Consider the following 14277-nt stretch of genomic DNA (forward strand, 5'->3'; position numbering starts at 1 on the left):
GAACACTACTGAACGATGGAAGTTGATTGAAAAATCCACCACTCCAAGCTCCCCGTTCCCTCTTACTTGGGGCAGGGAGGGCCTCAATCATTGGAGAAGCAGTATGGCCAGTTCGTACACAGTGATTTTTCACAGATTCTAACCATCACATCACCTCTGGTTTGTAAGCTTCTTATGAGCAAGGAATGCACCTACCAACTCTGTAGTACTGTACTCGCCCAAGCCCTTATCATAGTGCTTTGCACAAAGAAAATACTCAGTAATTACCACTGATTGACTGATGGATCACCACAGCTAGACCTAGAGGTGAAGAGGGCTAATCTCTGCCTCCAGACAGGGGATATACCAACAAATCCCATTATGAGAAGGGGAATCGATGACACTTGGCCCTACAAACCCTCATATGTGATGGTCTGTTCCAAGTTAAGCTGGGACAGTTCCTGAATTTGATAGATAGCATTGGACAATTTTAGCAAAATCTGCCAGTGCCACAGGATGTTGCAAGAATCCAGATTAAACTGGTCTGCCTAATTTGGACCAATCCCTCACTGTCCTTTAAAATGCTTCAAAAACCATGCTCAGGCTGAAGGGCCCTCAATAACCATTCGGTTTAGCACCCAGAAATTCCGGGACATCCCAGTCAATGGAGAACTTCTGTCGCCCTGGTCGTCGCCTCCCCGTTCTCTGCTTTCCCTGGCCCCGAGATGGAAGAGGAAGGTAACCTGCTTCCTCCCTGCTCTACAGTCAAGACATTCCTCCCAATGTTTCATGAAATCTTTCCTGCTGCAATTTAGTTCATTACCGCTTCCTTGTCTTCAGGGGACACCGAGAGCAGCTAGCCATGGTCCACCCAAAGGTCCTCCAGGTTCTCACCTGGGCCGTCCAACTTCACATGGCAATGGCTCCAGTTCCTGCGCCTCGCCTCATATTTGCCAAACAGTGGAGTTTCCTTTGCTCCGTTGGAAATGAAACAAAGAACGACCTAATATATTCTCGAACTTATTGTACAGCTTTGAATGCCTATGTGTACACAACACACCTATTCTCCCTGGGATCAGTGAAGCTAATAACTTGGGCTGACTTGTTTAGGTAAAATGCCCTTCAAATTTCCTCAGAATACTTGCCTTAAGGCTTTCAACACCAACCAGGGGGGCAAGGTTTTCAGAGAATCAAGTAGCCATTCATATGCCTGTAAAATAGGCCCCCAAAGCATCAATATTTCCCTAATGCACTTACCGTCAACACAAAAATTCTGCCTGTCTTTACATTCAACCTTATCTTGTCCCCCGGGAATGAACTGAGGAACAAGGAAAATTCTGTCACTCTGCTAGTTCCTTCACTTTTTATCAAGGACATAGAACAAGCACAGGAGCCAAACTATGGGGCTGCCAATTTTTTTGCTTCAGAAATTGGCAAATTCTACTTCCAATTTGGGAGAATTCCAGTTTGTTTCCAGGCTGTGGGTGACAGGCAGAACCGCCTGCACTTCCAAATGCAGTTTGCCAGATTTGAGGGAAGAAATCTAGCAGCTGCTCTCTATCCCCTTGTCATCTCTTTCTTCCTCCCGACCTCCCTGGAGTGCTAGAGGAAATGGGGATGCAGCAGGGCTCGGTGAATCCTGGTGGAGGGGTCCCATGAAACAATAAGGTTGGGGGCAGGCCTGGTGGTAGTCCATGATGCTAGAGATGAAGGGAAGCGTGTTGAGTCAGGTGTTTCTTCCCATTTCTGTCGAGGGAACCACCTTCAAAGAGCCTTATATCCCTCCCAGCATGACCAAGGAGCTTCTTTATTTCCTGTCGTTAATAGGAAGTATCATAATTGTGATGATATTTGTTAAGCACTTACTATGAGCCAAGCACTGTTCTAAAGCACAGGGGTAGATACAAGAAAATTGGGTCAGATGCTCCTGTCCCACATAGGGCTACAGTCTATGAAGGAGGAACAGGTATTGATTGAATCCCATTTAGATGATGAGGCTCAGAGAAGCTTAGTGACTCCCCCAAAGTCACACGGCAAGTAAGAGGCGGAGCCGCAATTAGAACACAGGACCTCTGACTCCCAGGCCTACGTCCTTTCCGTTGGGCCATGCTATTCAGTGTGGAAGGCCTTTCAGCTGCATAGTGCTATATTCAGCCACAGTCTCCCACCTGTAGAAAATCTCATGGTCGGTAGTTACCTCAGAACCTAAATAATGGCCTATTTTATTTCTAGCTCTCCCTCTGCAGCTTCACTGCTCTTCTGCAGATGAGCTTCAGACCTCTTGGGGATCAAGTTGGCTTTTGCACTTCTGAACGGTAAATGCTGTGAATTCTCCAAGTTTTTGAAAAAAAACAGCAGTCTTAAACTGGCTGCTTTATAGCACTAGAATTTCTTTTTAAGGCAAAAACAGCCATTCACTGGCTTCTTTTTAGCTCCCATTAGTAGCTCCCAAGTGTAATAGCAGATGCCATATGTCAAGTTTCACAACACGGTGCAGATGTATGAAATGTGAAAGCCCTATAGAAATGTAAGTTATATAATACAGAGCATTATTACATGCCAGAGGAAACAAGTGGGCCAGTTAATAAATAAGATGCTGACATTTAAACTGTGCTCAGAATCATACACTGTGAAGTTTGGAAAAGACCTTGAAAAGTCATTTTATCCTGTTGTTTCTCTGCCTCCCCAAACCGCCCAGCCTGCAGTCAGGACCACACAGAACTTCTACTTAGAGGAACTTTCAAATACATCATTATGGAACTGTTTGTTTTGACAGATGTTTCTTCTTGAACAAAAAGGCCACCTAAAAGGCAAACTGCTGCCTTTCACTTGTACCACTTTGTTTTAAATTACTGTCCAATGGATGAATTTTTCTTTACATAAACTAGTCTTTCATGCAAGTCTAGTTCTTAAAGAGCTTTCTTTAAAGCTTTGAAGAGACAACATTTAGTTCTGAGGGTGCTCTTCTCTTGAATTTTTAATGGTTGAAAGCAAAACGAAACAGAGGGTTTTTGGTGTGGATTCTTCAAACTCCACACACAAATCGCTTTCAGACATGCAAAACTGCTTCATTGACCCCAAAGAAACTATCATATGTGATATGACTGAAGAAACTCAGGTGATACCAAATCATTCAAAATGAAAAAAAAAAAAAAATGAAAGCTTTTAGTCAGAGAAAAGGTCTTTTTTAAAAAAAGTACTTGACCTGGAAAGTGAAGCTGTCTGGAGAGCTGCAAAGAAAGAGGCTCTTCAGTGGTTATCGAAGCTCAGGGGATGATTTCTGCTGGAGTTTTGTAGCACGGTGTTCAACTAGAAAAATCATCCACTGGCTAGGTTTTCCATTTAATGTGGATACACCATTCCTTCAGGAGTGCAAAAGGAGGTTTTGCAATGGGAATAGAGACGGGAGTTTAGTAAACAGCAAAATGCCACCTGGGTTAACATCCCACCTCCAATATGAAAATAAAAGGCTTTTGGTGCATCTGCTAGGAAAATTTGAAGGGTCTTCAATTCAAACTTACAGATGGGTTTGTATTTTTTCCTTAATTGCTAGGATGAAGAATATATAGCAGAGGGGAGAATATGTACAGTAAATATTCTCTTAAGCAGGAAAGAAATCTTCATGCTAACAGAATCAGTTTGATGCAAGGATTTCCTCCAATTCTGGTGTGGTGCATCCATGGCCACCTTTTTGAGTCTCTGCAGCACTGGGTTAAAGGTGTGGAGAAATCAGAATATAAGTGGGTTCTCTTAAATGTACTGAAAACCCCAAACCACGACAATTCCCATCATGGTGCGTCTCCTGTTTTCATCTTTTTTGCTTGTCCATTTGCCCCAGGATGTGGATTCCTCTTTGTCTTCTTTCTCTCCAGCTGCTGCTGGAGTCTCTCTTCTTTCCTCTTCAAGTATGTGGCCATGTTATCGAACGTGGCCTTGTAGAGGTTCTTGAAGCCTCCTTCCATTTCGGCAGATCCTGTGACACAGAACAGGAGCAGATGGCCTCAGATGGATATCTGAATCCAAAAACACCAAGATTTCCTTCCAGTCTCCCCATTTTATTAATTTAGCACTGAGGGTGGTAACTACGCTCCCCGACACTCCATTACCTCTCTACTCTCCCTCACCTCTGTGTTTGCCTCTCAACTCTCACATGTGCGTACTGAGAGAGACTCACTGACACACTCACACCTAAGGGATATGTTCATTTTACTCTGTGGTTCTTCTTGGGCACCCAGTGCTGCCATTTACCTATGTGACCTTGGGCAAGTCACCTAGCCTCTCTGAGGTGTACATTTTAAATCTGGAAAATGGAAACGAAATACCTGCCCTCTCTCCCTCTTAAACTGTGAACCCCACGTGGGACAGAAACTGAGTATGACTTTGTATCTGCCCAATGATTTGGTAAAGAGACAATCAGTGGTATTTATTGGGCCCTTTCTATATGCAGTGCACTCTACTATACACTTTGCTTTGTATATGCCCCACATGTTATTATTATTATAATTGTGTGCAAAGCACTGTGGTAAGTGTTAGAGAAGACCACAATGGGAGAAAATTAGACACCGACACTGGCCTTCAGAAAGCTCATAAAGGGGACAGCATGACTGATCACAGGGCAACTCTGAGAGATGGATCTTATTATTGCCCTACATGAAAAGTCCCCTACATGTGCATCATATTTTCGCTTTCTTCTCCTACCCCCATCCCATCTGCTGATCAAGAGATGATGGCCTGGATATAAAATCAACAGAATTTGCTGTTTTTTGTGTGCAAAGCACTGTTCTAAGCACCTAGGAGAATAAATACAAGATTTAGTAGACATGTTCCCAACCCACGAGGAGCTTAGTCTAGAGTGAATAATATTAATAATATTAATAACTGTGAGATTTGTTAAGTGGCTTACTATGTGTCAAATGATGAGGGTAGATATATTATCATATCAGGTACAGTCCCTGTTCCACAAGGGGCTCACAGTCTATTGGGAAGGGAGAACACGTACCTAGCCCCCATTTGACCGATGACAAAACTGAGGACCAGAGAAGCAGAGTGACTTCCCTAGATCACACAGTAGGCAAGTGGCAGAGTCAGGGATTAGAATCCAGGTCCTCTGATTTCCAGGCCTGTGCCTTTTCATTCATTCAATTGTATTTATTGAGCGCTTTCTGTGTGCAAAGTACTAAGTGCCTGGGGGAGTACAATATAACAATAAACAGACACATTCCCTGCCTTTCCACTTCCACGCTGCTTACCTTGTGATTCTTCTTGGTGCTAGCCTGCACAACTCTAAGAGTGTTCTTGCAGCAAATCCCAAGAGCGGAGCACAGTGTCACCAGGGCTGAATGTCTCAGCCGTGAAGGATGCTATTTGGGATTGCCAGCTCTTGGGAAAACAGATTAAAACTGGCTGCTTAATGCTACAGCCTCTTCGTAGAAATCATTTAGAACATTGCTCAGTTTGGCAGGTTTTCTTTCTCTAGAGTTTTCAGCTATCTTCTCCAGAGAGACAGGTTCAAATGGGAGGAGATTCACACCGGAAAACACGTCTATGTCAAAATATTCTTTTCCATTGAGCTGGACTGCAGGAAGGGTTTGTAGGATTTCTTCTGCAGGAGCAGTAAACTGCATTAATTTATTCAAATGAAGACTTGGGCATTCCATTTCTGTTTTCACAGTACGTTAGCTTTTGAGATATCTTAGAAAACCTGTCATGAGAAACTGCCTAAGAAGAAGGCAAAGGAGTCTAAGCACTTCAAACTGCATTATTAAACATTATATTTTTTTTCCATTTCTGACAACAAAATCATCATTGCTGTTTTCCCTCTGACTTCTTCTACTCTCTAAACATCCCTCCCTGGCTGATGGATCGAGTGCTCATCAGACAAGCCCCTCCTATGGTAATGAACTCTAAAAATCACTACTACTTGTAGTTTTATTTTCCCAGCTACAGATATATTCAATCCATAATGGTAGATTACGGTAATGTGATGAATTGCAAAATAAATTTCTGGGAAATGGTTGCTTTCCCGTTACCACTTCCCCCAGATCCAGCAGGCAGCTCGGCTGTTCTAAATCAGAGCAGAAGAGTAGTGTGGCCTGGTGGAAAGAAGTTGGGCCTGTGAGTTACAGGACCTGACTTCTGATCCTGGCTCCACCACTTCCCTGCTGTGGTACCTGACCTCCTCTGTGCCTCAGTTTCCTCATCTGTAAAATGGGGATTAAATACCTGTTGTGTCTCTTGTCTAGACTGTGCCCCACGTGGGAGAGGAATTGGAGGAACTATGTCCAATCTAATTATCTTGTATATACCCCAGGATTTAATACAACGCCTGGCCCACAGTAAGCGCTTAATAAATTCCACAATTATTATTATTTTGCATGCACCTTTGCCTGACGTAGAGGCTCTCCCATCCACAATCATTTTTCAACTCACTCCCTCTTCCTTTGACTTTAACATCGCTGTAGTAAAGGCATCTGCCTTGGAAAGACACCATCAGTTTTCCCAATCCATCGCCAATATTTACTGAATGCTGATTGGGTGCAGAGTCATTTTTCTTAAAAAAAAGTTCATTTTTCTCTCCACTCCTCAAGAACATCTAATGACTGCCCATCCACCGCTGCATCAAATAGAAACTCTTTACCATAGGCTTAAAAGCACTTAATCAGCTCACCCCATCCTTCCTCACCTCACTGATCTAATGCAGCCCAGCCCGCACACGTCACTCCTCTAGCGCCAGCTCTTACTCATTGTGCCCTGAGCTCATCTATCTCACCACGGACCCCTTCCCCACATTCTACCTCTGGCTTGGAACTCCTTCCCCCTTTGTATGCTGCACACCACCAGATCACCACTCTCCAAGCCTTATTCAGGTCACATCTCCTCCGAGAGGCCTTCCCAATTAAGCCCTCATTTCTATGGCTCCCTCTCCTCCCTGCGTCCTCTAGAAACTTGGATCTGTGACCTTTGGGTATTTGGTATTCGCTCCACCTGCAGCCCCACAATCTGGAAATATATATCTATAAAGTATATGCTATAGATTATTTATATTAATGCCTGTCTCACCCTCTGGACTGTAAGCTTGTTCTGAGCAGGTAATGTGCATACCAACTCTGTTGCAGTGTTCTCTCCTAAGCATTTAATACAGTGTTTTGCCCATAGTAAGTGCTCAATAAATACCTTTAATTGATTGGACAAAATACAATAGGGCTACTTGGCCCGATCTCTGTTTTCTAAGTGAGACAGACTTAACAATGGACCACACTCTGGGCCAATTTCCCTGCCTGAGACTTCTCCATTTGAAGAGAGAGTTGGGTCCACAGGCCTGATTCTAACCCCGGCTCTGCCACATCCCTGCTGTGTGACCTTGGGGAAGTCACTTTGCTTCTCTGTACCTCAGTTCCCTCATCTGTAAAATGGGGGCTCAATACCTGTTCTCCCTGTCTTTAAACTGTGAGCCCCATGTGGAAACTGACTTGCATCCACCCCAGCACTCAGTACAGTGCCTGACATATATTAAATGCTTCAGAAATATCACAATTATTAGCAAGACTTGTGTCAGTGTGAGCAACTGAAACTCAAAATCTTGGTCACATGCCACACATAGCGAGGAATCACACTGGAGTTCAAGAGGAAACAAAGGTTTTACTTGAACAAAAAAACACACCTAAAAGCCTAGGGAATAGTTCTTATGCTTGAAATGATCAATTGATGGGAGGCAGCGTGGCCTGGTGGAAAGATCATCGGACAAGAAGTTCAAAGACCCAGGTTCTAGTCTCAGCTCCACCCCTTCCTGCTGTGTGACCTTGGGCAAGTCACTTTAAACTCTCTGGGCCTCACTTTCTTCACCTGTAAAATGGGGATATCTGCCCTCCCCACATCTTAGAACAAGAATCCCATGACGGGCAGGGACTGTTGTCCAACCTAATCTAGGTGTATTTACCCTAGAACTTAGCACTTAATTCAATAATGAAATAATGATTATGATGATAACAACAATAACGATGTATTCAACAGGCAGTGCTGGTGTTCCACTATCATATATCATTTACAGTACTTCAAGAAAAAGTGGAGTAGAGAAGTCCCCTCACCCTCCAACATGGTCCAGTTGTCTTGCAGATTCCTAGAGATTTTCTTCAATACTTCGTTTTCGGAAGCAGGCTGAAAAACGAGAGATGGGGGTGGTGAGTCACCTTTACCCAGGACAGTTCAAATCTCCCTGCACTGCCTTGTCCAGCATGGATACTAACTCTGGCAGTCAACAGAAGGCTCCTGAAGCCTCAGGGAAGGGAATGTTTCTGGGTGAGGCTGGAGCAAAAAAAACTACATTAGCCTTGTAAATTAGCCTAGGCCCACAAGCTCAAAACCAGAAAAAAAAATCAGGCAGGCTGGGGGAAAATAGGTTTTATTAGAACTGAAAACACCACAACTGGAGCTAGTCAGCCACCTCTCTAGGCTACGGGTGCTCTCTTTTCCTGAAGGGATTCCTTCTGTCACTGCAAAGTGCTGAGCCCTGGCCCAGCTCCCCATCTCTAGAGCACCACTCCACCTTGGCCTCTCCTACCTGGACTGGAGGTGGCCCAGACACCAGGGAGTTAGTCAGTCAACTATATTTATTGGGCACTTACTGTGTGCAGAGGACTATACTAAGCACTTGGGAGAGTACAATATAGTCAATCGTATTTACCGGGGGCTTACCGTGTGTAGAACACTGTACTAAGCGCTTGGGAGAGTACATTATAAAGACACATTTCCTGCCACAAGATTACAGTCTAGAGGGAAGTGGCCAAACACCTTCAAGGAGCTTGTCAGTTACCTGCCACTCGCCGTTCTGGGGTCGGTAGAGTAAGATTGCTGTTTCTCTGCAGTCTTGTAGGATCCACAGCCCCTGGGTCTCCTCAAATGCAATGTCCCACACGCTGTGACTGAAGGTGAGTTGCTGTTTGAAATTCAGCTGCTGGGTGGCAGCATCAAGCTGAAAGATGTAGACTGCAGGAATGCTTTAGGGGAGGGAGAGAGAGGGGAAAAAAAAGAATGAGAACACATGCTAATTATAAATATTACTGAGCCCACCTGGGTCCACTGCTTGTTTCAGGGAAGATTACATCCTCCCACTCAAACAATAAAACTGCTGCCAGCATGAAACCACCCACGCTGCAAAGGTAAAAAGGAAAAAAAAAGAACCCCCATGAACTTTTTTTTGGCAGTATTTCAAACACTAAAAAAACCCTCCAGTGCACTCTTAGTTGCTTACACCAGGAATGGCCTAGTGGAAAAATCACGAACCTGGGAGTCACAGTAACTGACCGAGTTCTAATCCCGGTTCTGCTACCTGCCGGCTGGGTGACCTCGGACAGATTATTTAACTTCTCTATTCCTCAGTTTCCTCGTCTGTAAAATGGGGAATACCTCTTCGCCATCCCATTTAAGGCTGTGAGCCCTAAATAGGAAACAGGGACTACGTCTGACCTGATTATCTTGTAGCTACCCCACTGCTCAGAACACTGCTCGGCATGCGATAAGCACATAATAATAACGATGGTATTTGTTAAGCGCTTACTGTGCCAGGCACTGTACTAAGCGCTGGGGTGGATATAAGTAAACTGAGTTGAACAAAGTCCCCATCCCATGTGGGGCTCAGGCTCAAACCCCACAGATACCACAGTGAATATTATTATCATTACAGCAGCGGCTCTCTGTAAGGAGGAGGCAGCTTTCCGTGGCTCTTCTCTGAAAGGCTCAACTCCCCACTAATGCAGGGATGAGTGAGTGAATCAATTTCCAGTGGTCACTCCTGGAAAATAGTGTGTCTTGCCACCATGTCCCTAATTCTGTTTCCACTTTTGGATACACTGGCGGGGTCAGGGCCAACGGGCAGAAGCAGTGATGAAAAACTGAAGAGGGCCTCCAGTCCAACTCCCCACTCCCAGGTGCTAAACCCATGTGCGCTGGGTGCTCCGAAGGAATCAACTCAAAGGACAAAACCCTGTAGGTTCATTTCCATTTTCCACAGGGGGACTGTGGTGGGGAGAGCATAAGGGGAGAGGTGGAGAGCTAGAAAGAAAGAGTGGAAAGTCTTCAGGGACAGGGATCTAACTTTATGGAACTTCCCTCAAGAGCTTGGTACACAGTAAGGGCTCCGTAAGCACTACTGATGACAGCAAAGACAGAGAAATGAGAAGGCCACCAGAGGCAGAAACATTATATAACTGAAACAGAGTATTTTCCCTCTCCCAAACCCCACCCCCATCCACTCCTCCCCCTTCTACCACACACCACCACTACTTGGTCCCGGGGATTCTGAGATAGGATTTTGTTGTTGTTTTTTAAAAATATCTAAGGATATTTTAAGGGAGGGAAACTACTGAGGCCAAAGAGGTTACAGTGTACTTAGGAAAAATGAGAGGTTGGAACCACTGAAAAATCAGTATTCTGGCTCTCACACATTGGGAAAGTCACTCCCACCGAGATTTAAACATGCCTTTCTGTTCTGTATCACTCTAGGATTTGACCTTCTCCCTCACTTCTCCTAATGGAAAGCTAATTGTTTGAGGAGAGTAAAATGTAAGGAACTGCCAGAGCCAACCTCTTTATCCTAACCAGATGCAGTCTGGTGTCCAGCCTTCCTCTGGCTTCATAACATGGAGATGCCTAAGCACTGGGCAGCAGACCGGCTGTTACCCTTGGTTACTATGGGCAATCCCCCAGGAGTGTAAAATTGAAAAACTAACCTGCTATAAAGAGTGCTGGTACACCCAGAGATTATTATTGTGGTATTCATTAAGTGCTTATTATGTGTCAAACACTGTTCTAAATGCTGGGGTAGACACGAATCAAGTAGGTCAGACACTGTCCCTTGTCCTACATGGGGCTCACATGCTCACGCAACACTGCCTGTACTTCTTGCACAGTAGGTTATTGAAACCATTTATACTATGGTTTCACCTGGAGTGCTCTCGCACCAGGATAAACTGCCAGTTCCCCTGACTCTCTCAAAGCACCTAGTACAGTGCTCTGCACATAGTAAGTGCTCAATAAATACCACTGACTGACTGATTTGACTCCTGGGTCCATGCTCTTTCCCCAGGCCATGCTCCTTCCCTCTTCAGGATCTTTTTAAGGCTAAGCATCTTGTCAGAATATCCCTCTGATCTTCTTTGTAGATTTTAAGTAAACCTATAGAAGAATGCTACAGCATATGAAAAAAGGGTTCACTGGGAATTCATTTGCTTAAAATAAGGAAAGTGTTTCACAGGAGAAAAAACACTAAATGAAAAAACATACAAAAACCCCCCACCTCCCACACCCACTCCTCCAGCAATCCAGAACCAGATAATGGATTTCTCCAAAAGGAGAAGAAATCATACCCAAAAAGTCTGAAATATGGAATCTGACAAAGCTTGGCTGGAAATGATGCTCTATTTAACTTCTCCCTTCCTTAAAATGCTTGCAAGACAAAAGAAGGGATAAGAAACACTTATTACCTGTCACCCAAAATGGCAATGTAGTTTTCTTGACAACAATAGGTTATCCTTGACCCAGCAAATTTCTGAAAGGAAACACAGAATTTTAATTTTGTGGATTTTTCATTTTGTTGGGTTGGTTTTAAGCACAGAAGCAAATGCATGGCGTTGGTGTCTACACTCAAGCTTGCCCTCTGTTGGATCTCCCTGCAAAGCACTTTGGGAGGCGACCTGCCACCATAATTCTCCCCATCTTCTTAGGCTAGATTTCCAGGTTTGGATATCCGAGTTGGTCCGCCACCCCTCACCCGCTACCCCTCCACCCCCCCGAGCTCTTATTCTTCAGGCAGGAGGGCGGATTGATCTCGCCAGGGCCACAAAGCTAGTCAGTCAGTCAACAGCATTTATTGAGCACTTACTGGGTGCAAGAGCACTGTACTAAGTGCTTGTGAGTGTAAAAAAATAACAATAAACAGACAAATTCCCTACCCACAAAGATCTGACATTCTAGAGAGGGAGACAGTCACTAATATAAATTATAGATAAGTACGTAAGTGATCTGGTTGGAGGGGGAAAATTTGTCACCCAAGGGGTACAGGGACAGCCCCAATCCTTGTTCTGCACCCTAGCTAGTCGCCCCAAGCTCTGGAGTGCCCAACTGTCATGGCGACCCCAGGAAGGCCTTTCTCAGGGCTTAGGAACAGCAACCAATTGTTGCTGTTCCTAATCCCAGCTCCGCCACCTGTCTGCTGGGTGACTTTGCGCAAGTCACTTCACTTCTCTGTGCCTCAGTTCCCGCTCCTGTAAAATGGGGATTAAGACTGTGAGCCCCATGTGGGACATGGACCGCATCCAACCTGATTAGCCTGTACATACCCCGATACTTAGTAGAGTGCCTGGCACACAGTAAGCGCTTGACAAATACTATTAAAAACAAAACAAACCCAGCATGTGTGAGACTGTTTGCTGCTGGCTGGTTGTCAGTTGTCAAAACAGCAACCAAGGGATTGGGAGGAAAACCAACTCGCTCCAAATTTTGATTCTTGGACCGTTTCTGCCCGTCTGAAGTGGAAAGCGCATTCAGAGAACCAAACGCATTTAGAAAACGTTCATCTCGGGCATAGTGCTGCAATGGGGCCACCACAATGACTGACTCCCCGTCACCCTGGCTCCAGGCAAGTCCCTGGTCCCCCCACCATCAGAGACTAAGCTCCTCGTGGGCAGGCATTCGTCTCACGTACCGATGGTACTCTCCCAAGCACTTAGGACAGGGTACTACACCCGGCTGGTGTCCAGAAAATACCACTAACACTACTCTGTTGTCCCTGTTAGAGATGCCTGAAATACGTAAGAAATTGAAATCCTGAAAAATATCTGGCCTAAGGCTGCTGCTTCCCCAAGGGCAGTAAATCCAATTTGAAGAGAAAGAGCTGGAGAAAGGCTTCTTTCCCCAAGTCTTAGCCAGGGTCATTAATCCCTGAATCGGAGCACGACAGAGCATCTGAGTGGGCTCTTCCCTAGATCTCTGAGAACTGGCTGAGAGCTACGTTTTGCCTCCCTTAGTTCTGTGACAGTAAGACAGTATCCCTCTTCCACTCTCTAGACTGTAAACTCATTGTGGGTAGGGAATGTGTCTATCGACTGTTACACTGTTCTCCCCCAAGGGCTGTGCTCTGCACATATTAATCACTCAATAGTGGAAGCAGAGTGGCCTAGTGGGAAGAGCTCAGGCCTGGGAGACAGAGGACCTGGGTTCTAACTCTGGCTCTGCCACCTGTCTGCAGTGAGACTGTGGGCAAGTCACTTCACTTCTCTGCACGTTGTAAAATGGGATTGAGAATACAAGCCCTACATGGGCTAGGGACTGTGTCCAACCTGTTTATCTTGTCTCTAGCCCAACACTTAATACAGTGTCTGGCAGGGCTTAGTACAGTGTGTGGCACAGTGACTACTTAAATACCATTTTAAATAAATATATAGGATTGACTTAGTCCCTGGCTAGACTGAAAGCTCCCTAAGGGCAGGATCATGACTCACCCAAGCACTTAGAACACTGCTCTGCACAGAGTAGACATTCAATACAGTTTATTGAACGAGGTGTTTTAGAGGGTTGACAGGATTCTCCTCGGGTGGTTGGGGCCTGGGAAAATGCTAGCTAGGCCATGGGAAAAGGCACTCGCAAGACATATAGTTATGTCATGTCGACCTACTCTTCAGGGACCCCTGGCTCGCCGATATCAGATCCGCTGCTCAGCTGGACCCTGTAAGCCGAATGGTCTCTAGCAAGGAGACCTCAGGGAGATGAGAGAATGGCTCGTTTCCCAGGCCCATCTGAAAAGATTTACGAAGTCCTCGGGTCAGGTTCTGAGACCGGCTGGGTTTTTTTGTTGCTGCTGCTGCTTTTCAATCCGTTTCACTCCCCAGGATCCTTGTGATTGGCTAGAAGCCGGCAAGAGTTTCAAAAGAAAGGTGAAAAACACCTATCCTACCTTCTCGCTTTGGGCTGCCTCAGGCTCACTCAAGCTGTTCAGAAAACAACACTGCAGTTCTCTTCCACTTGTGTATTCCCAGAGTCTCAGGGAACAATCCTGCACACATTCAGATAGACAAGATGATTATTAATGGTTTTTCTGAAGAACCAGGCAACACCCCCTGTGACCATCATAAATAGCCTCAACAAAATGAGCCCGGAGTAATAAACCTGTAAAGCACCGGGCACAGATCAGTCGTTCCAATGCCCCATGTTCTGATGAAATAGTCAGGCACATAAAAGCCACCATCAGCTGTTAAAATTCGGGACAACTAAACCAGCTGGGTCACCAGTGTTAAATCAGTGCTAGAC

At 45.1% G+C, this 14277-nt stretch overlaps 1 protein-coding gene across 1 annotated transcript in view; it reads right to left on the bottom strand.

Moving 5' to 3' along the window:
• Positions 1-2339: 2339 nt before the first annotated feature.
• The window catches only part of WDR4 (WD repeat domain 4), a 29921-nt gene continuing 17983 nt past the window's right edge, over positions 2340-14277 (bottom strand). Inside the window, exons 7-11 of the mRNA XM_029046757.1 lie at positions 13925-14023; positions 11457-11521; positions 8789-8972; positions 8064-8133; positions 2340-3952 (exon numbers count right to left, since the gene is read on the bottom strand). Coding sequence (XP_028902590.1) covers positions 3768-3952; positions 8064-8133; positions 8789-8972; positions 11457-11521; positions 13925-14023 — 603 coding nt within the window. The 3' untranslated portion in view covers positions 2340-3767. The remainder of the gene's footprint in view (positions 3953-8063; positions 8134-8788; positions 8973-11456; positions 11522-13924; positions 14024-14277) is intronic.

Source organism: Ornithorhynchus anatinus, chromosome 18 (genome assembly GCF_004115215.2).
Source record: "Ornithorhynchus anatinus isolate Pmale09 chromosome 18, mOrnAna1.pri.v4, whole genome shotgun sequence".
NCBI lineage: Eukaryota > Metazoa > Chordata > Mammalia > Monotremata > Ornithorhynchidae > Ornithorhynchus > Ornithorhynchus anatinus.